The sequence below is a fragment of the Mustelus asterias genome, chromosome 24, assembly GCF_964213995.1.
Source record: "Mustelus asterias chromosome 24, sMusAst1.hap1.1, whole genome shotgun sequence".
Taxonomy (NCBI): domain Eukaryota; kingdom Metazoa; phylum Chordata; class Chondrichthyes; order Carcharhiniformes; family Triakidae; genus Mustelus; species Mustelus asterias.
The window spans coordinates 53171834-53196341 of NC_135824.1; the positions used below are offsets into that span (position 1 = coordinate 53171834).

Sequence of the window (24508 nt, forward strand, 5' to 3'; positions counted from 1 at the left end):
GTCACTTGAGTATTGGGATTTGGGCGCACTTATCCATTTGCAAAGAGATCCTTCATCCAAAATAGTTTTGAGAACCCCTGGCCTGGAAGATGAGCAAGTGCAGTGGCAGAAAGATTTATCTGGCGAGCTGAGTTCGGGTTGTGAGGAGCAGCTTGTCAGCCCGAGTAGCCGCCATCCTTTTCACATCCTGCTTTTGATTTCAGCGAATCTGCCCCCGACGTTGGCCAAGTCCCAGGTCAGTAGCGTGCGGAAGAATTTGAAGCTGCACCTCCTGAGCGTGCTGAAGCACCCGTCCTCCTTCGAGTTCCACGCCCAGATCACCACCCTGCTCCTGGACCTCGGCACACAGCAGCAGGAGATCGCCCGCAACATGCCGAACCTGAAGGATGTGAGGAAACGGCACCGAGAGGAGGTCGACCAGGGCATGAAGAAAATCAAAATCGGTAAGAGCGGACTGTTTTAATAGCAGAATATTTTGCGCTGCACCTCGGCACTTAATGCCCCAGCCATGGAGTGGAATGGGGACCACTTCCCATCATTGGTGCATCCTATAATTGCAGGCTCATTCCTGCTGTGGCATTTTTAGCTATAGAATCATCGAATCCCCACAGTGCAGACATTCGGCCCATCGAGCCCGTACTGACAACAATCCCACCCAGACCCTATCCCGGTAACCCCACGTATTTATTTACCTTGCTAATCCCCCTGACACTAAGGGGCAATTTAGCATGGCCAATCCACCTAACCTGCACACCTTTGGACACTAAGGGGCAACTTAGCATGGCCAATCCACCTAACCTGCACATTTTGGACACTAAGGGGCAATTTAGCATGGCCAATCCACCTAACCTGCACATTTTGGACACTAAGGGGCAATTTAGCATGGCCAATCCACCTAACCTACACATCTTTAGACACTAAGGGGCAATTTAGCATGGCCAATCCACCTAACCCGCATATCTTTGGACTGTGGGAGGAAACCGGAGCGCCCGGAGGAAACCCACACAGACATGGGGAGAACGTGCAAACTCCACACAGACCAGAATTGAACCTGGGTCCCTGGCGCTGTGAGGCAGCAGTGCCAACCACTGACTTCCAGTTTCAAAATAACCCAAAATCAGACCAGCACCATCCTCATTTCGTTGAGGATTTTGAGGGTGTAATGTCTCTTTTGACCCACCACGTTCGAGATCTGAGCTTAATTTTGCAGTTTAAAAACAAAGTCCTGTGGCTCATCCAGCATGGGAACCTGAAATATACACAAAGGAGGCTGGAAATACTCAGCGGATCCGGCAGCACCTGTGGAGCGAGGAACAGAGTTAACGTTTCTAGTGGATCAGGATTTGAATATGTTCCATATCAGACACAAAACATTAACTGTTAGAATCATAGAAACCCTACAGCACAAAGAGGCCATTCGGCCCATCGAGTCTGCATCGACCACAATCCCACCCAGGCCCTACCCCCATATCCCTACATATTTACCCACTAATCCCTCTAACCTACGCATCTCAGGACACTAAGGGCAATTTTAGCATGGCCAATCAACCTAACCAGCACATCTTTGGAGTGTGGGAGGAAACCGGAGCACCCGGAGGAAACCCACGCAGACATGGGGAGAATGTGCAAACTTCACACAGACAGTGACCCAAGCTGGGAATCGAACCCAGTTCCCTGGAGCTGTGAAGCAGCAGTGCTAACCACTGTGCTACCGTGCCTCCCTGTTGATGCCAAAACATTGAATGTATTCAAGAGGCGGCTGGATATAGCACTTGGGGTGAATGAGATCAAAGGTTATGGGGAGAAAGCAGGATGAGGCTATTGAGTTGGATGATCAGCCATGATGGTGATGAATGGCGGAGCAGGCTCGAAGGGCCGAATGACCTCCTGCTCCTGTCTTCTATGTTTCTATATTTCTCTCTCCACAGATGCTGCCAGACCTGCTGAGTCTTTCCAGCACTATTCACAAAATAGTGAACCCCCCCCCTCAGTCGCGTCCGACCCAAAAACAAAAAGCTGCAGATGATGCAAAGCTGAAATAAAAACTGGGGATGCTCAGCAGCATCTGTGAAGAGTTGAAAACAGATGTTAATGTTTCAGACCTTTCGCCAGATCTGGGGAAAGTTAGAGATCGAAAAGGTTTTAAGCAAGTGAACGGGTGGGAAAGACAAGATCTGTGGCAGACGGGAGAGATTTCAGTGGCAAAAGAGTTGCTGGTCTGGGGGCCAACGAGAGTGGGAGTGGGACAAGTAAAGAAATGAGTGATGAGTTCGAACAAGGTGTGAATGGCAGAATAATGGACAGCTGCTCTGCAGAAACTAACATCGGAGTAAAACTAAATGGGTGGCACAGTGGTTAGCACTGCTGACTCTCAGCGCCAGGGACCCGGGTTCGATTCCCGGCTTGGGTCACTGTGCGGAATCTGCACGTTCTCCTCGTGTCTGCGTGGGTTTCCTCTGGATGCTCCGGTTTCCTCCCACACTCCAAAGACGTGCCGGTTAGGTGCATTGGCCATGCTAAATTCTCCCTCGGTGTACCCGAACAGGCGCCGGAGTGTGGCGACTAGGGGATTTTCACAGTAACTTCATTGCGGTGTTAATGTAAGCCGACTTGTGGCTAATAAATAAACTTTTACTTTATCTTTGGACTGTGGGAGGAAACCCACGCCGACAGTCAACCAATCCCGCTCAGGCCCTATCCATGTAATCCCATGCATTTACCCTGTTAATCCCCCTGACACTAAGGGGCAATTTAGCATGGCCAGTTGGGCAGCATGGTGGCACAGTGGTTAGCACTGGGGACCCAGGTTCAATTTCGACCGTACCATATTCTATGATTTCTATGGTAAGGTCGAAATTGAACCCGGGTCCCCAGTGCTAACCGCTGTGCCACCATGCTGCCCAATTGGCCATGCTAAATTGCCCCTTAGTGTCAGGGGGATTAACAGGGTAAATGCATGGGATTACATGGATAGGGCCTGAGCGGGATTGTTGTCGGTGCAGGTGCGATGGGCTCAATGGCCTCCATCTGCACTGTAGGAATTCTATTCTGCAAAGACCCAGGGAAACAAAATAGAGACGAAGATTACGGGCTGAAATTGTCGAATTCTATGTTAAATGCTAATTGGAAGATATGGTGCTGTTCTTCAATGTTATCCTGAGCTTCATCGGAACACTGGTGTCCGGATTATGTGCTCGAGTCTCTGGAGTGGGAATTGAACCCACAACCTGCAGTCTCATAGGTGGAGAATGCTACCCACTGAGCCACGGTTGACTGTTGGTTTTTGTCCGCACAGCTAAACTGTGCCTTTGATTTGATTTATTATTGTCACGTGTATTAGCATACAGTGAAAAGTATTGTTTCTTGCCTGCTATGCAGACAGAGCATACCGTTCATAGAGACGGAAAGGAAAGAGTGCAGAATGTCGTGTTAAAGTCATAGCTAGGGTGCGGAGAAAGATCAACTTAGTGTGAGGTAGGTCCATTCAAAAGTCTGACAGCAGCAGGGAAGAAGCTGTTCTTGAGTCGGTTGGTACATGTCCTCAGACTTTTATATCTTTTTCCCGACGGAAGAAGATGGAAGAGAGAATGTCCGGGGTGCGTGGGGGGTCCTTGATTATGCTGGCTGTCTTTGCCGAGGCAGCGGGACGTGTAGACAGAGTCAGTGGATGGGAGGCTGGTTTGCATGATGGATTGGGCTGCATTCATGACCTATTATAGTTCCTTGCGGTCTTGGGCAGGAGCCATACCAAGCTGTGATACAACCAGAAAGAATGCTTTCTGTGGTGCATCTATAAAAGTTGGTGAGAGTCGCAGCTAACATGCCAAATTCTTTAGTCTTCTGAGAAAGTAGAGGCGTTGGTGGGGCTTTCTTAACTATAGTGTCGGCATAGGGGGACCAGGACAGGTTGTTGGTGATCCGAACACCTAAAAACTTGAAGCACTCGACCCTTTCTACTTCGTCCCCATTGATGTAGACAGGTACGCGTTCTCCTCTATGCTTCCTGAAGTTTTGTTGGCAGTGAGGGAGAGATTATTATCACCGCACCAGTTCACCAGATTCTCTACCTCATTCTGTTGACCGATTGTCTGTTTTCCCTGACAGAGCAAATGGGCGAGGATGACGAAGACAAGGATATTGAGCAAGCGGCACCTTCTACGTCTAAACCATCCTCATCCCAGAACACGCAGTCTGCCATCGATGTCACAGCCCAGTTTCTGATGCCCCTGCTCTTGCCGGAAAACGTGGCAAATCTGGTGAGTTCTGGATTAACCAGACCGCGGCAACTGAAACTCTGCCCGCCTGGGGTTGCTGGGAACCGTGGAGCGTTGAATGAGTTAAGCTACTCGCAAACCTTGTCTCGAGGAGCATCGCTGTCGGAAACGGTGTCCTGTATTTGTCGCTGTAGAGTCATAGGGGTTTACAGTGTGGAAACAGGCCCTTCGGCCCAACTTGTCCATGCCGCCCTTTTTTTTTTGAAACCCCTAAGCCAATCCCAATTGCCAGCATGGTATGGTATATGATTCATATTTTGAGGCTCTGAACTTGGACGCTGTTCAAATATTTGAATGGCCACAGAGGAGGAAAGACATCCGATCCATTCGAACATGAGAAATAAGAAGACTGGCCCCTGCTTGGCCCACGCTTGATCATTGGATCTGCTCCACCATTCAGTACGATCATAGCTAATCTTGGACTTTAACTCTACTTCCCAGCCTTAAATATACCCCAGCCTTAAATATATTCAATGATGGAGCATGCACAACCCTCTGGGATAGAAAATTCCAAAAGACTTCAAGTGAAGGAATCTCTCCCATCTCAGTCCGAAACTTTCATCCCCTCAGCCGGAGGCTGTCCCCATGTTCTAGATTCCCATCCTGGCTTTTATTGTAGATTTTGCTACCAGGGATGAAACTAAGAGAGGTTACATAAATGTGAGTTGCATACTTTGTAATTTAGGTGTGATTTGATCAAAGGTGTTATGAGTAGATGGAAACTATTTCTGCTGGCTGGCAAGTCTAGAACTAGGGAGCATAGTCTGAAACTTCATACAATCATAGAATCCTACAGTACAGAAGGAGGCCATTCGGCCCCCATCGAGTCAGCACCGACCATAATCCCTCCAGGCCCTATCCTCATAGCCCCGTGAATTTATCCTCGCTAGTCCCCCTGACACTAAGGGGCAATTTAGCAGGGCCAATCCACCTAACCTGCACATCTTTGGACTGTGGGAGGAAACCAGAGCACCCAGAAAAAACCCACACAGGGACACGGGGAGAATGTGTAGACTCCACACAGGCAGTGACCCAAGCCGGACCCAAGTCCCTGGCGCTGAAGGGCAGCAGTGCTCACCACTATGCCACCGTGCTGCCCTTCAAGATTGAATTTAAGAAACATGTCTACTTACTGAGATGGGGAGGGGTGTTTGAACTCCTCTGCAAGTGGCAATTCAGTTTGAAAGCTGAGATTGTTGGATTCTAGTTGAGCAAAGGCATTAAGAGAAGTGGGGCACAAGTGGGTATAGGTCTCGGATCAGTCATAACCCCATTGATTGGGGGGGGGGCTCATGGCTTCATCCCGTTCCTGTGTCCCTGAGATCCTCTCACCATTCCAGTCTCCCAACCACGTGTGCCAAAGAGAAGGAGGTAGGGAGGAGGTAGACCCTGAATTGGTTAAAAGTGAATAAATTAAAACAGCAAGAGAAATTAGTTCAGCTGAAGGACAGTGCCGGGACTTGATAGGTTACACATGAGGATCCTGAGAGAATTGGGGGGGGGGAGGCAATGGCATGGCAACGCAGAGACCCAGGGTGATGCTCCGGAACGTGGGTTCCAATCCCACCGTGTGAAATTTGAATCTGGAATTAAAAGTGTTAACGATCACTATTGCAGATTGTCATAACAACCCGTCTGGAGCCTTGCTTCAGAAGATTGAACTGAACACAGCCAGGAGCCTACAATTTCCTGGCTTATCCCAGTCTCTTTATTATATCACCCGGTGAGGGGATGCTGTCACTGGACTAATACTCCAGAGGCCCTGCTAATTCTTTGGGGACGTGGGTTCAAATCCCAACGCAGCAGCTGGTGGAATTCAAATTCCATTTATAAGATCTGCAATTGAAAGCAGGTCATGGTGATCGTGGCATGTTGTGTTGATTGGCAAAAACCCATCTGGTGCACTGATCTTTAATTCATTTATTAGTCACAAGTTGGCTTACATTAACACTGCAATGAAGTTACTGTGAAAATCCCCTAGTCGCCACACTCCCGTGCCTGTTTGGGTAACACTGAGGGAGAATTTAGTACGGCCAATCCATCTAATCAGCACGTCTTTTGGACTGTGGGAGGAAACCGGAGGAAACCCACGCAGACACGGGGAGAATGTGCAAACTCCACACAGACAGTGACCCAAGCCAGGAATCGAACCCAGATCCCTGGCGCTGAGGGGTAGCAATGCTAACCATCATGCCGCCCCGTGCGACTTCCTTTTAGGGAAGGAATAGTTGACTCCTAATTGCCCTCTGAAATGGTCTAGCATGCCACTCAGTTCAAGGGTAATTAGAGATGGGCAATAAATGCTGGCCCAGACAGCAACAGCCACATCCCGAGAATGAATTACAAAAAAATAGTGGAAGCCCCAGGAAATATATTTTGGGGGTCTGCCTAGTGGTTGAGACTAGCGAGTGACCAATGCAGTATTTTCACAAAGGGAGACCAAGCTAGTTTTAAAATGTTTGGGAGAGTTCATTTTGAAATCTTGAAGAATTAAATTACTAAATATTTAAGTCACAGAAGCTTTTTGTCTTCTAGTCATCAGGACAAACACAACACCAAATTTCTAATCTTCACGGCAACTTGTACCACAAGACAAATGGGTGCTGATTGGTTGGCTGTGGATGAGAATTTGTGATAGAGAAAGTGACGAGGAACTATAGGTTCCTAAGTAATTCAAAAGATGCAAGGCTTCAAGGCATTCCTTTTGTTTGCAAAGGACAAGGTCTCTGTATACAAATGTATTTGATCTATTGTCACGTACTGAGATACAGTGAAAATTATTGTTTTGCGTGCTAGCCATACAAATCATACCAAACATAGCACGCAAAGAGTCGCCACGTGCCGGCGCCATCTTGGAACATAGATGTGCTCAATCCACAGTGAGAGAAGTTCCACATCCTCATTCTCTCTCCACTTGGGAGGGAGAGACAGAGCGAGGGAGTGGGAGACGATGTGCCACTCCTAACAGGTGTAAATGAGCCACGTTACGAGCTGGACCGGTTATCTTAAATCGGTTGCTAGTGTAGCTATTAGAACACTTAGGATTGCCCAGTAAGTGCTGCCCAGTGAGCAAGATGCTCTTTCGTAAAGTCAGTGCAAACCCGATGGGCCTAATGGCTTCCTCCTGCTCTGTAGGGATTCTATGATAAGATGGAATGGAAGAGGTCTGGGGGGGAAAAAAGGTGGGAAATGTTTCCACACACCGTTGCGATGCTGTGAATTGTGCTTCTTGAGTTGGTGATTCAAGCAGACATCGTTTCCGCACTTCAACAGGGATTTTAGAGGGGCTGTGTAAATCCTGGTGGAAGGGAATGGGGATGGAGCAAGAACATTCGACTGGGCGTACTACCGTGTGGGTGGTAACACCAGCTCAGACTGGTTGGGCCGAATGGCCTGTTTCTGTAGGAATCTCCTTGTGGGGCTGCAGGTTTTTCTGATGCTTGACCAACCAACCGCGTTGACAGTTGCGTGTAGTGTGGGACCATGTGGTGGTAAGCTTCCGCTCTCTGTGTGTCTCAGGTTTTGATCAGCATGGTATACCTGCCAGATGTGATGCCGGCCTCCTTCCAGGCCACCTACACACCAGTGGAGTCGGCAGGGACAGACGCCCAGATTAAACACTTAGCCCGACTCATGGCCACGCAGATGACATCGGCAGGTCTCGGACCAGGTAACCTTCTTTCAGTGATGTTGGTTTTGAGAGATGAATATTGTACAGGACACCGGGGAGGATCGTCCTGCTCTTGAGGTTATGGGATATGTTAAGTCTACCTGAGAGCAATGTCTCCACTCTGACAGCACAGCATACTCTATCATTGGAGTGCAACCTTAATTTTTATTTAATTTTTATTCATTTAGTGGTCACATGGGCAGCACGGTGGCACAGTGGTTAGCACTGCTGCTTCACAGCTCCAGGGACCTGGGTTCGATTCCCGGCTCGGGTCACTGTCTGTGTGGAGTTTGCACATTCTCCTCGTGTCTGCGTGGGTTTCCTCCGGGTGCTCCGGTTTCCTCCCACATTCCAAAGATGTGCACGTTAGGTTGATTGGCCATGCTTAAATTGCCCCTTAGTGTCCTGAGATGTGTAGGTTAGAGGGATTAGTGGGTAAAATATGTAGGGATATGGGGGTAGGACCTGGGTGGGATTGTGGTCGGTGCAGACTCGATGGGCCGAATGGCCTCTTTCTGCACTGTAGGGTTTCTATGATTTTTAAGTCGGCTTACATTAACACTGCAATGAAGTTACTGTGAAAATCCCCGAGTCGCCACACTTCGGCGCCCGTTCGGGTACACTGAGGGAGAATTTAGCACGGCCAATTCATCTATGTGCACATTTTTTTTTTGGAGTGTGGGAGGAAACCGGAGCACCCAGAGGAAACCCACGCAGACATGGGGAGAACATGCAAACTCCACACAGACAGTGACCCAAGCCGGGAATCAAACCCAGGTCCTGGTGCTGTGAGTGCTAACCACTGTGCCCCCCTGGATTCTGTGCTCAAATTAAGGCGAGTAGTGTAAACTTGCCAGACTTTTGTGGCAGTGCTGACTGGATTCATTTTGGGTGGATTTATATTTGTCTTTATTGTCTGCCTGCCTTTCCCTCAGGGGTTGACCAGATAAAGCTCCAGTCAGATGAGGACGTGAAACACGGGAAAGAAGTTAAAAGCGAGGGGCTAGTTATCAAGCGGCGGTACTCCGCGCTGAGGCAAGGCCAAGCCATCTCGGTGGTTGGCGCACCTTTTACACAACCCACAAAGGAAGGGGAGATACAAGCAAAGCGTCGAGCGGAACCCATTTTGCAATCAAGTCAATCAAGGTAGGTAGTTGGTGCACCAGTCTGAGAAGTGGACACTCGACCGAGCGCCTTGTACAGGAGCCGGAGTATGAATTGGGATGTGTCCTACAGATAAGCCCAAAAACGTTTACACATCCGTACAGCACCTTCTAATGTAAGGGAGCATTCCATTGGTGCTTCAGCAGAATATCATCAGACACCATTTGAAATGCAGACAAGGTAGATAAGTGACTAAAGGCTTGGCCCAAGAGGTGGGAGCAAATTGGAGAGGTTAAGGGTGGGAGTACCAGAGCTTAGAGCCTCGACGGCTGAAGGCACAGCCATTCAAGGTGGAAATTGACACACGGAGAACATTAAAGAGGTCCGTGTACGAGGTGCAGAGATCTCTCTGAAGGTTTGATTTGATTTATTATTGTCATATGTATTAACATACAGTGAAAAGTATTGCTTCTTGCGCGCTATACAAACAAAAACATACCGTTCATAGAGAAGGAACCGAGAGAGTGCAGAATGTAGTGCTACAGTCATAGCTAGGGTGTAGAGAAAGAGCAGCTTAATGCGAGGTAGGTCCATTCAAAAATCTGACAGCAGCAGGGAAGAAGCTGTTCTTGAGTCAGTTGGTACGTGACCTCAGACTTTTGTATCTTTTTCCTGACGGAAGAAAGTGGAAGAGAGAATGTCCGGGGTGTGTAGGGTCCTTAATTATGCTGTCTGCTTTGCCAAGGCAGCAGGGAGTGTAGACAGAGTCAATGAATGGGAGGCTGGTTTGCGTGATGGATTGGGCTACATTCCTACATTAGGTAGTAGGACTGAAGGTAAGGCCTTGGAGGGCTCTGTGCATTTGTTACATTATCAGCTTGGCTTTCAACCACCAGCCTCCAGTGTATTGGTAGCATTATCAGAGCATCCCCCAGTTCCGAGTCATTTGCAACTAGACACTGTCCTGTCACGGTAACATGATTCCGAAGCTGCATTGTCCTAACCGGATGTGTGAGCTGTACCGACTTGTAACCCCTGGGCACGCTGCCTCATGTTTTCACGGCTGATTGGGTATGTGTTGTTTTTCAGGCCAGGGCAGAGTGGACGGAAGAAGGTTTTCCGACTGGGCGATGTTGTTCAGCAGCTGCCGGTGGATAAGATTGACAAGCTGAAGCTGGGAGCGGTGCAGCGCATCCTCAAAGCGGAGAAAGCGGTGGCGAGAGGCGGAGCAGGGCCGGTATTGTGTATTTCTTCAAAGTGTGGCCTCGGCCCCTCTCTGCTTCTTTGTGTGGCCAGGGTGACGGCGAAGGAGAGGGGGAAAATGTTGGAAATAAGAGCAGGAGTAGACCATACAGTCCTCTTTGTACAATTCAATAAATTGGCTGCATTTCCACATCAACTCCACTTTCCTCGTAGTGTCCAAAAATCTCCCGCTCCCAATACACAACAACTGAACAAGTGAATTAACTTTTTAAAAAACAGTGGACGGCACGGTGGCACAGTGGTTAGCACTGCTGCCCCACAGCGCCAAGGACCTGAGTTCGATTCCCGGCTTGGGTCACTGTCTGTGTGGAGTTTGCACGTTCTCCCCATATCTGCGTGGGTTTCCTCCGGGTGCTCCAGTTTCCTCCCACAGTCTGGAAGAAGGTGTAACTGGGGTGATCAGTAAGTTTGCGGACGACACAAAAATGGCTGGACTTGCAGATAGTGAGGAACATTGTCAGAGGCTACAGAAGGATATAGATAGGCTGGAAATTTGGGCAAAGAAATGGCACATGGAGTTCAATCCAGATAAATGCGAAGTGATGCATTTTGGTAGAACTAACGTAGGGGGGAGCTATACGATAAATGGCAGAACCATAAAGGGTGTAGATACGCAGAGGGACCTGGGTGTGCAAGTCCACAGATCCTTGAAGGTGACGTCACAGGTGGAGAAGGTAGTGAATAAGGCATATGGCATGCTTGCCTTTATAGGACGGGGCATAGAGTATAAAAGTTGGGGTCTGATGTTGCAGCTGTATAGAACGTTGGTTCGGCCGCATTTGGAATACTGCGCCCAGTTCTGGTCACCACACTACCAGAAGGACGTGGAGGCTTCAGAGAGAGTGCAGAGGAGGTTTACCAGGATGTTGCCTGGTATGGAAGGGCTTAGTTATGAGGAGAGATTGGGTAAACTGGGGTTGTTCTCACTGGAAAGACGGAGGATGAGGGGTGACCTAATAGAGGTGTATAAAATTATGAAAGGCATCGATAGGGTGAACGGTGGGAAGCTTTTTCCCAGATCAGTGGTGACGTTCACGAGGGGTCATAGGTTCAAGGTGAGGGGGGGGAGGTTTAACACGGATATCAGAAGGTCGTATTTTACACAGAGGGTGGTGGGGGCCTGGAATGCGCTGCCGGGCAAGGTGGTGGAGGCAGACACACTGGGAGCGTTTAAGACTTATCTAGATAGCCACATGAACGGAGTGGGAATGGAGGGATACAAAAAAATGGTCTAGTTGGGACCAGGGAGCGGCGCGGGCTTGGAGGGCCGAAGGGCCTGTTCCTGTGCTGTTTTGTTCTTTGTTCTTTGTTCTTGTTCTATGTGCTAGTTAGGGTGCATTGACCCGAAGAGGCACCAGAGTGTGGCGACTAGGGGATTTTCACAACTTCATTGCAGTGTTAATGTAAGCCAACTTGTGACAATTAATTAAACTTTAACATCTCTACCTTAGAAAATTGCAGATTCACAACCCTCTGAATGAAGATAGAACATAGAAAAGCTACAGCACAAACAGGCCCTTCGGCCCACAAGTTGCGCCGAACATGTCCCTACCTACTAGGCTTACCTATAACCCTCTATCTAACTAACTTCCATGAACTTATCCAAAAGTCTCTTAAAAGACCCTCTCGAATCCGCCTCCACCACCACTACCGGCAGCCGCTTCCACGCACCCACCACCCTCTGAGTGAAAAACTTACCCCTAACATCTCCTCTGTACCTACTCCCCAGCACCCTAAACCTGTGACCTCTTGTGGCAACCATTCCAGCCCTGGGTAAAAGCCTCTGAGAATCCACTCTATCAATACCCCTCAAGATGTTTCTTCTCACCTCAGCCTGAAATGGTCGATCCTTTATCTTGAGACTGTGCCCTAGCCTTCGATTTCGCCAGCCGATGGAAACAGTCTCTCGGCATTCATCTACCAAACCCGCAAAGAGTTTTATACCTTTCAGTGAAATCACTTCTCATTCTTCTCAGCTCCAGAGAATTTCATAGAATTATAGAAGGAGGCTATTCGGCCCATCGAGTCTGCACCGACCACAATCCCTCCCAGGCCCTTTTCCTGTAACCCCACATAATTCCCCTGCTAATCCCCTGACACTAGGGTCAATTTAGCATGGCCAACGCATCTAACCTGCATATCTTTGGACTGTGGGAGGAAACCGGAGCACCCGGATGGGTGGGAGAGAGGTAACGTTTAGAGAAAGGGGGGATACAGTAGGGGGAAAGAGTGAGGGGGGGGAAGAAAAATGAATAAAATCGTAAAAGGTCGAGATCAGTAAGTAAATGAAATGAAAATGAAGGGGTCGAGGTGGGGTAGAGCTAATCATCTGGAGTTGTTGTATTTGATTTGATTTATTATTGTCACATGTATTTACAGTGAAAAGTATTGTTTCTTGCGCACTATACTGACAAAGCATACCATTCATAGAGAAGGAAAGGAGAGAGTGCAGAATGTAGTGTTACAGTCATAGCTAGGATGTAGAGAAAGATCAACTTAATGCAAGGTAAGTCCATTCAAAAGTCTGACAGCAGCAGGGAAGAAGCTGTTCTTGAGTCGGTCGGTACGTGACCTCAGACGTTTGTATCTTTTTCCCTGACGGAAGAAGGTGGAAGAGAGAATGTCTGGGCTGTGTGGGGTCCTTGATTATGCTGGCTGCTTTGCCAAGGCAGCGGGAAGTGTAGACAGTCAATGGATGGGAGGCTGGTTTGCGTGATGGATTGGGCTACATTCACAACCTTTTGTAGTTCCTTGCGGTCTTGGGCAGAGCAGGAGCCATACCAAGCTGTGATACAACCAGAAAGAATGCTTTCTATGGTGCATCTGTAAAAGTTGGTGAGAGTCGTAGCTGACATACCAAATTTCCTTAGTCTTCTGAGAAAGTAGAGGTGTTGGTGGGCTTTCTTAACTATAGTGTCGGCATGCGGGGGGACCAGGACAGGTTGTTGGTGATCTGGACACCTAAAATCTTGAAGCTCTCGACCCTTTCTATTTCGTCCCTTGATGTTGAGACCGGAAGCTGTAACATGCCTCACTGGAAGATGAGATGCTGTTCCTCCAGTTTGCGTTGAGTTTAACGAAAGGCAACGATGTGGTTGGTAATTTGCAACATTGGGAGTGATGGGTAACAGCAGTCGTTACCTATACTAAAATTGGAACGACACAGAGAAGATTAGCAGAGGTTTTGTTGGAAATACTCAGTTTGCCAATGAGTTGCACTCCCCCCCGAACAGATGCACTGCTGTTCGTGTTGCATTGTGTTAACTGTTTAATTCTCCACATCCAGATTCGAGTGAAGATTCTGGCACGCCTTGTGACGCAGTTTGACGGGAAGATGAAAGGCAAGATGATGGACTTTATCCTGGAGGATATCCGGAGCCGCGTCGACCTTGCCTTTGCCTGGCTGTACCAGGAATACAACCTGTACCTCGGCCAGTGGCCCAGCGGCAGCCTGAAGAATTACGACGAGTGTCTGACCAGCCTGCTGTCGGGGTTGCAGGAGAAACCAGATCAAAAGGACGGGTCAGTATCTTAATGTTGGTGGAATCCACCCTCGTCGCCTGCGGCTGGTAACCCCCTTGCTGCTTTTGCAGCTTTCCCCGCTCCCCTCGAGTTCTGACTCTGACTGAGGCAGGGTTCTGTAATGTCAGCCCAAGCCGACCAGTCTCGGTCAAGCCTCGGCAGTAGGTTATTTGGTCGGGGAGTGCTTCACAGTTCAATCCTGCTCCATCGCTATCCACAAACATATGTTCCATTGGTCAGGGGTGGATTCTGTGACCTTTGTGGTGTGCGTGGCTCGCGGGTGCAGCACTACTTATGTCCCGTGAGCCTTTGGGAGCACTTTTAAATGGATAAGAGTCCATTGTCCAAATGACTTGGGAATGCTGGCCTGGGTAGTAAAGTTAAAGTTTATTTATTAGTCACAAGTCGGCTTACATTAACACTGCAATGAAGTTAGTGTGTAAATCCCCTAGTCGCCACACTCCGGCCCCTGTTCGGGTACACTGAGGGAGAATTTAGCACGGCCAATGCACCCTAACCAGCACGTCTTTTGGACTGTGGGAGGAAACCGGAGCACCCGAAGGAAACCCACGCAGACACGGGGAGAACGTGCACAGGCAGTGACCCAAGCCGGGAATCTAACCCGGGTCCCTGGCACTGTGAGGCGGCAGTGCTAACCACTGTGCCACTGCGCCGTCCACTTGGAAGCAGAAAAATGCTGATTTTTGGGTGGTCAGGAAGTTGGGAATGGACTTCATTTTCCTTCAGCTCAGCGGGCTGGCCTCCCACCTCTGCAAAGTTAAGCTCATCGGGAAAGGAAGCTGTTGCCCGTATCACAACTCGTGCCAGCATCACCCCTCTGCAGGCCAACAACTCGGTTTTAAAATCCTCCTCATTGTGTTAAATTCTGTCCATGGCCTTATCGTTCTCACCCAACCAGTTTTGTGGGAAAATGTTCCCATGAAGTTGGGGCCAGGTTACTCTGATAACGGTGCTTTCCAAATGCAAGATATTTTTATCTGGCTATTGGCATCAGTTTGGTCTTGTGCTGTGAGTGCATCAGCAAACACTGAAAGCAGCAAGGATCAGCGCGTGCTTCACAGTTCCTGCAAGTGGGGTATTTGTTTGCTGTAATTTATCGATGATAATTTTGCTGACCGTGCATCTTCCTTTATTAGGCTGTTCACCAAGCTGGTCCTGGAAGCTCCCTCTATAACTGACAGTGCGTTGGAGGTGATCCGCAGATACTGCGAGGATGAGGTACGCATCACAGTGCTGCCACGGATCCATTCCATCCAGTTTAGAAACATGGAAAAACAACAGCACAAACAGGCCCTTCGGCCCACAAGTTGTGCCGAACACATCCCTACCTTCTAGACCTACCTATAACCCTCCATCCTATTACGCTCCATGTACTCATCCAGGAGTCTCTTAAATGACCCTCTTGAGTTCGCCTCCACCACCACTGACGGCAGCCGATTCCACTCGCCCACCACCCTGTGTGTGAAAAACTTACCCCTAACATCTCCCCTGTACCTACCCCCCAGCACCTTAAACCTGTGTCCTCTCGTAGCAGACATTTCCACCCTGGGAAAAAGCCTCTGAGAGTCCACCCGATCTATGCCACTCAACATCTTATACACCTCTATTAGGTCTCCTCTCATCCTACGTCTCTCCAAGGAGAAAAGACCGAGCTCCCTCAGCCTATCCTCATAAGGCATGCCACTCAATCCAGGCAACATCCTTGTAAATCTCCTCTGCACCCTTTCAATCTTTTCCACATCCTTCCTATAGTGAGGCGACCAGAACTGAGCACTGTACTCCAAGTGGGGTCTGACGAGGGTTTCTGCCCTCATTTATTCTTCAATTATATTAAAATCTCTGACGTTAAACAGTATAAACTCCACCATATTTCTCCCTCTCTTCCACTCAGCACAATGGTTAGCACTGCTGCCTCACAGAATCAGGGACCCGGGTTCGATTCCCGGCTTGGGCGGGTTAGGTTGATTGGCCATGCTAAATTGCCCCTTAGTGTCAGGGGGATTCAGACTGTTAATACATGGGGTTACGGGGATAGGGCCTGGGTGAGATTGTTGTCGGGGCAGGCTCGATGGTCCAAATGGCCACCTTCTGCACTGTAGGTTGGGGCGACATGGTAGCACAATGGTTAGCACTGCTGCTTCACAGCACCAAGGACCCGGGTTCGATTTTCAGATTGGGTCACGGTCTGTGTGGAGTCTGCACGTTCTCCCCGTGTCTGCGTGGGTTTCCTTCGCTTGCTCCAGTTTCCTCCCACAGTCCGAAAGATGTGCTACTTAGGCGGATTGCCCGTGTTAAATTGCCCCTTCGTGTCGGGAATTTGCAGGGTAAAGGGTGGGGTTATGGGGATAGTGCCTGGGTGGGATTGTTGTCGGTGTAGACTCGATGGGCCAAATGGCCTCCTTCTGCACTGTACAGAATCTACGGTTCAATGATGTTCTGTTTCTATATTAAATTAAAACTTTGACATTGGCCTCTTGTCTTTCTCACAGACTCGCATCTACCTGGGAATGTCCACCCTCAGGGATCTGATCTTCAAGCGGCCCTCGAAACAGCTCCAGTATCTTCACGTGCTGCTTGATTTGAGCTCTCACGAGAAGGATAAGGTGAAGATACAAAATGCAGCAGTCTCCCTGCACCACACTCCTTTCTACTTCCAAGCCATACCTCCATGTCTGTTATCCCTCATTCCTTCGCACCCCCAATCATCATCCCGCCCTCCCAGTTCCCCAGCTTTTTTTCCATGTTCACCCCTTTGCTCCTCTGTCTGTTGTTGGTGTTACATAGAAGATAGGAGGAGGCCACTCAGCCCTTCGAGCCTGCTCCGCCATTCATCACAATCATGGCTGATCATCCAACTCAATAGCTTAATCCTGCTTTCTCCCCATAACCTTCTCGAATCCTACAGTGCAGAAGGAGGGCACTTGGCCCATCGAGTCTGCACCGACCACAATCCCACGCAGGCTCTATCTCCATAACCTCATGCATTTACCTTATCTCGTCCCCTGACGCTAAGGGGCAATTTAGCATGGCCAATCCACCTAAACTGCACATCTTTGAGTGTGGGAGGAAACTGGAGCACCCGGAGGAAACCCACGCATACACGGAGAATGTGCAAACTCCACACAGACAGTGACCCAAGCTGGGAATTGAACCCAGGTCCCAGGCACTGTGAGGCAGCAGTGCTAACCACTGTGCCATCCTGCCGTCCCAACCTTTGATTCCATTCACCCCAAGTGCTATATCCAGCCGCCTCTTGAATACATTCAATGTTTTGGCATCAACTACTTCCTGTGGTAATGAATTCCACAGGCTCACCACTCTTTGGGTGAAGAAATGTCTCCTCATCTCCGTCCTAAATGGTCTACCCCGAATCCTCAGACTGTAACCCCTGGTTCTGGACTCCCCCATCATCGGGAGCATCTACCCTGATCTGAGCTGGGACCCTCCTGATCTGTAGGAATCTGTATTATAGTGGGAAATTCATTTTCTCATTGGGAAGTGCCTGCATGCAAGCTGTGGGCATCTGAAATGGTCACTATGTGGGCAGCACAGTGGTTAGCACTGCTGCCTCACAGCGCTCAGGTCCCGGGTTCGACTCCCGGCTTGGGTCACTGTTTGCAGAGTCTGCACGTTCTCCCTGTGTCTGCATGGGTTTCCTCCGGGCGCTCTGGTTTCCTCCCACAGTCCAAAAGACGTACTGGTTCGGGGGATTAGCCATGCTAAATTCTTCTTCAGTATACCTAAACAGGCGCCGGAGTGTAGTGACTAGGGGATTTTCACAGTACTTCTGAGGCTGTATAAGGCTCTGGTCAGACCTCATTTGGAGTATTGTGAGCAGTGTTGGGCCCCGTATCTAAGGGAGGATGTGCCGGCCTTGGAAAGTGTCCAGAGGAGTTTCACAAGAATGATCCCAGGAATGAAGAGCTTGTCGTATGAGGAACGGTTGAGGGCTCTGGGTCTGAACTCGGAGTTTAGAAGGATGAGGGGGGATCTTATTGAAATTTACAGGATACTGCGAGACCTGGATAGAGTGGACGTGGAGAGGATGTTTCCACTAGTAGGAAAAACTAGAAGCAGAGGGCACAACCTCAGGCTAAAGGGACAATCCTTTAGAACAGAGATGAGGAGGAATTTCTTCAGCCAGTGCAGTGTTGATGTGAGCCTACTTGTGACATGAATAAAAAAACTTTAAACTTTCTTACTAAGATTCTCATCTTCCGGTTTTTCATCCGCAGGTCCGCTCGCAGGCGCTGATGTTTGTTAAAAGAATGTATGACAAGGAGCAGCTTCGTGACTACATCGAGAAGTTTGCTCTGAATTACTTGCAGCTACTGGTTCATCCGAACCCACCCTCCATCCTCTTTGGTGCTGACAAAGACACGGGTACGCGCAAGCTACTCAGATGTGCACCCTTCCGAATGTTGGGTAGCTGGGTGAGGATGTCTGGGGTTGTGCCCATCTTGTGGTGGGCGATTTGCCCGGCCGTCTGGTCTGGTGTGACGCAAGCGTCTGAGTGTGCTGTGTATATGGACAGGATGTGGATTGGCTCTCTGGATGCATCTAAATGGGGGAAATGCTTAGGAAATCAGAAGCACAAAGGGACTTGGGAGCCTTTGCTCAAGATTCTCTTGAGGTTAACATGCAGGTTCAGTCGGCAGTTAGGAAGGCAAATGCAATGTTAGCGTTCATGTCGAGAGGGCTAGAATACAAGAGCAGGGATGTACTTCTGAGGCTGTATAAGGCTCTGGTCAGACCCCATTTGGAGCATTGTGAGCAGTTTTGGGCTCCGTAACTAAGGAAGGATGTGCTGGGCCTTGGAAAGGGTCTAGAGGAGATGCACAAGAATGATCCCTGGAATGAAGAGCTTGTCGTATGAGGACTCTGGGTCTGTACTCGTTGGAGTTTAGAAGGATGAGGGGGGGATCTTATTGAAACTTACAGGATACTGCGAGGCCTGGATAGAGTAGACGTGGAGAGGATGTTTCCACTAGTGGGAAAAACTAGAACCAGAGGGCACAACCTCAGGCTAAAGGGACGATCCTTTAAAACAGAGATGAGGAGGAATTTCTTCAGCCAGAGAGTGGTGAATCTGTGGAACTCTTTGCCGCAGAAGGCTGTGGAGGCCAGGTCATTGAGTGTCTTTAAGACAGAGATAGATAGGCTCTTGATTAATAAGGGGATCAGGGGTTACGGGGAAAAGGCAGGAGAATGGGGATGAGAAAAATATCATCCATGATTGAATGGCGGAGCAGACTCGATGGGCCGAGTGGCCTAATTCTGCTCCTACGTCTTATGGTCTTGTGCATCATTCTTTTGATGGTACTTTTGAATATGTGTTTTTCCCCAACTTATGGGTGGGGTTTTAATGACCTGGACTGGGTTTGATTTAACTACATTGTGGGGTGTCGTAAGTGGGAAGAGTTGGTACACTAATTGGGTCGCGGCGTAGGTCAGCTGGCTGAGTGGGGGTGTCTCGATATTGTGTGTGGATCAGCTGTTTGGGTTGAAGGCGTGCGGCGGCAAGGTCTGGATCAGTTGCCTGGGTTGGGAGTACATCTAAACAGGATCGGGAACTCTTCACTGCTGAATTTCTTTGTGAATCCTTTGACTGACAGAGGTGGCAGCCCCTTGGACGGAGGAGACGGTGAAGCAGTGTCTGTACCTGTACCTTGCTCTACTTCCCCAGAACCACAAACTCATTCACGAGCTTGCTGCCGTCTACACAGAGGCCATCGCTGATATTAAGCGCACCGTGCTGCGTGTCATCGAGCAGCCGGTAAGTACATGAGCGCTCCCCCCCCCCCCCGCCGAGGTGTCTGTCACTCAGTGGGAAACACTCTTGTCTCTGAGTTAGAAGATTGTTGGTTCAATTCCCCTTGATGTGGAGATGCTGGCGTTGGACTGGGGTAAACACAGTAAGAAGTCTCACAACACCAGGTTAAAGTCCAACAGGTTTATTTGGTAGCAAAAGCCACTAGCCTTCGGAGCGCTGCCCCTTCGTCAGGTGAGTGGGAGTTCTGTTCACAAACAGGGCATATAAAGACACACACTCAATTTACAAAATAATGATTGGAATGTAATAATAATAACAATTTCTATCTTAAAGATACAGACAATGTGAGTGGAGAGAGGGTTCAGCACAGGTTAAAGAGATGTGTATTGTCTCCAGACAGGACAGTTAGTGAGATTTTGCAAGTCAGTTCCCCTTTCCAGAGGCTTCAACACGTAACCTAGGTCGACATTCCCAGTGCCGTTCTGAGGGGACGCTGCGCTGACCGGGATGCTGTCTCTCAGACGGTACATTAAACTAAGACCCTTTCTGTCCGTCAGAGATGGCCGTAAAGCCTCTACGGCACTGTAGACGGGAGGGGTTTCCTCTCGAGGTTATATATTTGCTCAGACTTAAGCTAAATACAAAGACTCAAAATGCAGTGTACTGATTTTGATGATGTGACTTTATTTAACCAAACGATCGAACGGCAGCCAAAGGAGAAAAAAACGCTGGGAAATCTCAGCGGGTCTGGCGGCATCTGTAAGGAGAGAAAAGAGCTGACGTTTCGAGTCCAGACGACCCTTTGTCAAAGCTGAGTCATCTGGACTCGAAACGTCAGCTCGTTTCTCTCCTTACAGATGCTGCCAGACCTGCTGAGATTTTCCAGCGTTTTTTCTCTTTTGGTTTCAGATTCCAGCATCCGCAGTAATTTGCTTTTCGATCGAACGGGAGAATGATATAAGGAAGCTCAGCACTCAAGATATAGAATGCGGGTAGCCGTATATCAGTCTGGAAAGCAATGTCCCCATGAAGGCAATTATATATTTACCAAATCATATTACCCACCTTTCCGGTGGGCATTATCCAGCAAACGTTCATACAAATCAGTCAATAACCATCCCCTCATTAGCTCCAGCCAATAACAATACACATCCTGACCTCATGGGATTTCATTTGTCATAAATTACGGACGTTACCTCCCCTCCGTTGCCCAGCAATGTGGGATGCTGGACAGTGAAATGATTCCCATCGAATTGAACCCACGTGACTCTCGTCCGACCCCGAGACATTCTTCATGTCTGCTCGCCACCTGTGTTATCTCTCGAAGTTGGACGACCCTATTCATAAGTCTAGCATTGGCAGCCATCTTGTCCCCGACCACTGCTGACAGCATTACTGCCTTCAGTAGATATATTGTTTCTTACAGCACGGCGGCACAGTGGTTAGCACTGCAGCCTCACAGTGCCAGGGTCCCAGGCTCAATTCCAGCCTTGGGTCACTGTCTGTGTGGAGTCTGCACGTTCTCCCCGTGTCTGCGTGGGTTTCCTCCGGGTGCTCCGGTTCCCCCCCTCAGTCCGAATATGTGCGAGTTAGGTTGATTGGCCATGCTAAATTCACCCTAGTGTCAGGGGGATTAGTGGGGCAAATATGTGATGTTGTAGGGAATAGGGCCTGGGTGGGATTATGGTCAGTGCAGACTCGATGGGCCGAATGGCTTCTTTCTGCACTGCAGGGATTCTATGACTCTTCTACCTCTCCCGCCAAGGCCTGCTGTATTTTGTCACTGACTAAAGTTTCACAAAATGTAACCAAAAGCAAAGCACGTCCATCTTGTAAATTCAAAATGCATGTTTTAAATGAGAAATATTTGTTAATTATTCAGAGCTGCCTTCTATGGCAACGGCCCAGGCTGGCTTACGTTTCCACAGTCCAAGATCATTCGTTCCAAAGTTAGTATCGTATTAGTGTTCCTAAATCTATGGTTGTGTTTTATTAGCCTAATTAGCCCCCCTACTATTTCAGAGAGTAAGGGATTTCTCCTCTGTGGCATGGCCAGTATATATCCCTCAACAGACACCATTAAAACTGATTATCTGCTTAAAATCCTGTTGTTGTTTGTTGGACCTCGCTGTGTGTAAATTGGCTGCTGCATTTTTTTCACAAAATCCCTACAGTGCAGAAGATGTCACTTAGCCCATCGAGTCTGCACAGACTCTCTGACACAGTATCTATCGCAGGCCCACTTTCTCTTACGTTCATAAGGTATAGGAGCAGAATTAGGCCATTCGGCCCATCGAGTCTGCTCCATCATTCGATCATGGCTGATATATTCCTGCCTTCTCCCCGTGACCCTTCAACCCATTACTATTTTTTTTTTTAATTGCCTAACTTCCTCCGGTTTATCCCAGTAACATTTCCTATGACTAATCCATCTAACCTACACATCTTGGGACACTAAGGGGCAATTTAGCCTGGCCACTCCACCCGACCTATACATCTTTGGACTGTGGGGGGGGGAAACCGGAGCACCTGGAGGAAACCCACGCAGACATGGGGAGAATGTGCAAACTCCACACAGTCACCTGAGGCCGGAATTGAACCCGGCACTGTGAGGCAACAGTGCTCACCACTGTTACGTTAACAAATTCCTTCAGTGTTGTACTGAGTGTTAGCTTAAATTGTGCTCAAGCCTCAGAGTGGGAATTGAACCCACAACACCTTCATTGGCTGTCGATCACTTTTGAGATGTTCTCACATTGTGAAAGACGCCATTTTTTTAATATAGCAACATTTTAAAAATGTATTCATTCACAGGATGTCGTATGAGGAACGGTTGAGGACTCTGGGTCTGTACTCATTGGAGTTTAGAAGGATGAGGGGGGGATCTTATTGAAACTTACAGCATACTGCGAGGCCTGGATAGAGTGGACGTGGAGAGGATGTTTCCACTAGTAGGAAAAACTAGAACCAGAGGGCACAACCTCAGACTAAAGCGACGATCCTTTAAAACAGAGATGAGGAGGAATTTCTTCCGCCAGAGAGTGGAGAATCTGTGGAACTCTTTGCCGCAGAAGGCTGTGGAGGCCAGGTCATTGAGTCTTTAAGACAGAGATAGATAGGTTCTTGATTAATAAGGGGATCAGGAGTTACGGGGAAAAGGCAGGAGAATGGGGATGAGAAAAATATCAGCCATGATTGAATGGCGGAGCAGACTCGATGGGCCGAGTGGCCTAATTCTGCTCCTATGTCTTATGGTCTTGTCGGATGAGCATCACTGGCTAGGCCAGCATTTATTGCTCATGAGAAGTTGGTGGTGAGCCTTCACCTTGAACCGCGGCAGTCCATGTGGTGTAGGTACACCCACAGTACTGTCAGGGAGGGAGTTTGACCCAGCGGCTTATTACATGGCTGTCCCAAGGTTTCCCCAGGTCCTTTCCTGAGTGTCTCAGTCCTTGCCTCCTGTTTCCTGGGATTGAGTTACGTGGCAGGACTGGCAGTCATTGGTGCAGCTGATGGTGTGATGCAGAGAGAGAGGCGCTTGCGAAGACCGCGTGTGCGTGGCATGTATTTTGCGCTGTAACATGCTTTGTATTGCTTCAGATCCGAGGGATGGGGATGAACTCGCCTGAGCTTCTCCTGCTTGTGGAGAACTGTCCAAAAGGAGCTGAAACCCTTGTGACTCGTTGTCTACACATCTTAACGGACAAAGGTAACCATAGAGTTTTGTGTTGCTCTCCACCTCTTTCAGTTTAACTAATTCATCCGCAGGGCGTAGCTCTTTCTCTCCAGGGTTTTAACAGTGTGCTGACAAAATACACTCTCAACTCCTGCCTGTGCAGGGAGCATTTTGAGCTGTGGAATCTGAAAATCTGCCTTGTAGAGTCAATGGATGGGAGGCTGGTTTGTGTGATGGATTGGGGAACATAAGAAATAGGAGCAGGAGTAGGCCATCTAGCCCCTCGAGCCTGCCCCGCCATTCAATAAGATCATGGCTGATCTGAAGTGGATCAGTTCCACTTACCCGCCTGCTCCCCATAACCCTTAATTCCCTTACCGATCAGAAATCCATCTATCCGTGATTTAAACATATTCAACGAGGTAGCCTCCACCACTTCAGTGGGCAGAGAATTCCAGAGATTCACCACCCTCTGAGAGAAGAAGTTCCTCCTCAACTCTGTCCTAAACTGACCTCCCTTTATTTTGAGGCTGTGCCCTCTAGTTCTGGTTTCCTTTCTAAGTGGAAAGAATCTCTCCACTTCTACCCTATCCAGCCCCTTCATTATCTTATATGCCTCTATAAGATCACCCCTCAGCCTTCTAAACTCCAACGAGTACAAACCTAATCTGCTCAATCTCTCCTCATAATCTACACCCCTCATCTCTGGTATCAACCTGGTGAACCTTCTCTGCACTCCCTCCAAGGCCAATATATCCTTTCGCAAGTAAGGGGACCAAAACTGCACACAGTATTCCAGCTGCAGCCTCACCAATGCCTTGTACAGATGCAGCAAGACTTCTCTGCTTTTATATTCTATCGCCCTCGCGATAAATGCCAACATCCCATTTGCCTTCTTGGTCACCTATTGTACTTGCAGACTGAGTTTTTGCAACTCATGCACAAGGACCCCCAGGTCCCTTTGCACAGTAGCATGTTGTAATTTTTTTCCATTTAAATAATCCAATTTGCTATTATTTCTTCCAAAGTGAATAACCTCGCATTTGCCAACGTTATACTCCATCTGCCAGATCCTCGCCCACTCACTCAGCCTATTCAAATCTCTCTGCAGACCTTCCGCTTCCTCCACGCAATTCACTTCCCACTTATCTTCGTGTCATCAGCAAACTTTGTTACCCTACACTCAGTCCCCTCCTCCAGATCAT

At 48.7% G+C, this 24508-nt stretch overlaps 1 protein-coding gene across 1 annotated transcript in view; it reads left to right on the forward strand.

Annotated features, from left to right (window-relative positions):
- sympk (symplekin) overlaps window positions 1-24508 on the forward strand; it is a 67253-nt gene that overhangs the window by 23943 nt on the left and 18802 nt on the right. Inside the window, 11 exon segments of the mRNA XM_078241730.1 lie at window positions 204-443; window positions 4105-4256; window positions 7794-7944; window positions 8880-9090; window positions 10138-10285; window positions 13598-13833; window positions 14991-15072; window positions 16344-16457; window positions 18090-18237; window positions 19470-19630; window positions 23228-23336. Coding sequence (XP_078097856.1) covers window positions 204-443; window positions 4105-4256; window positions 7794-7944; window positions 8880-9090; window positions 10138-10285; window positions 13598-13833; window positions 14991-15072; window positions 16344-16457; window positions 18090-18237; window positions 19470-19630; window positions 23228-23336 — 1752 coding nt within the window.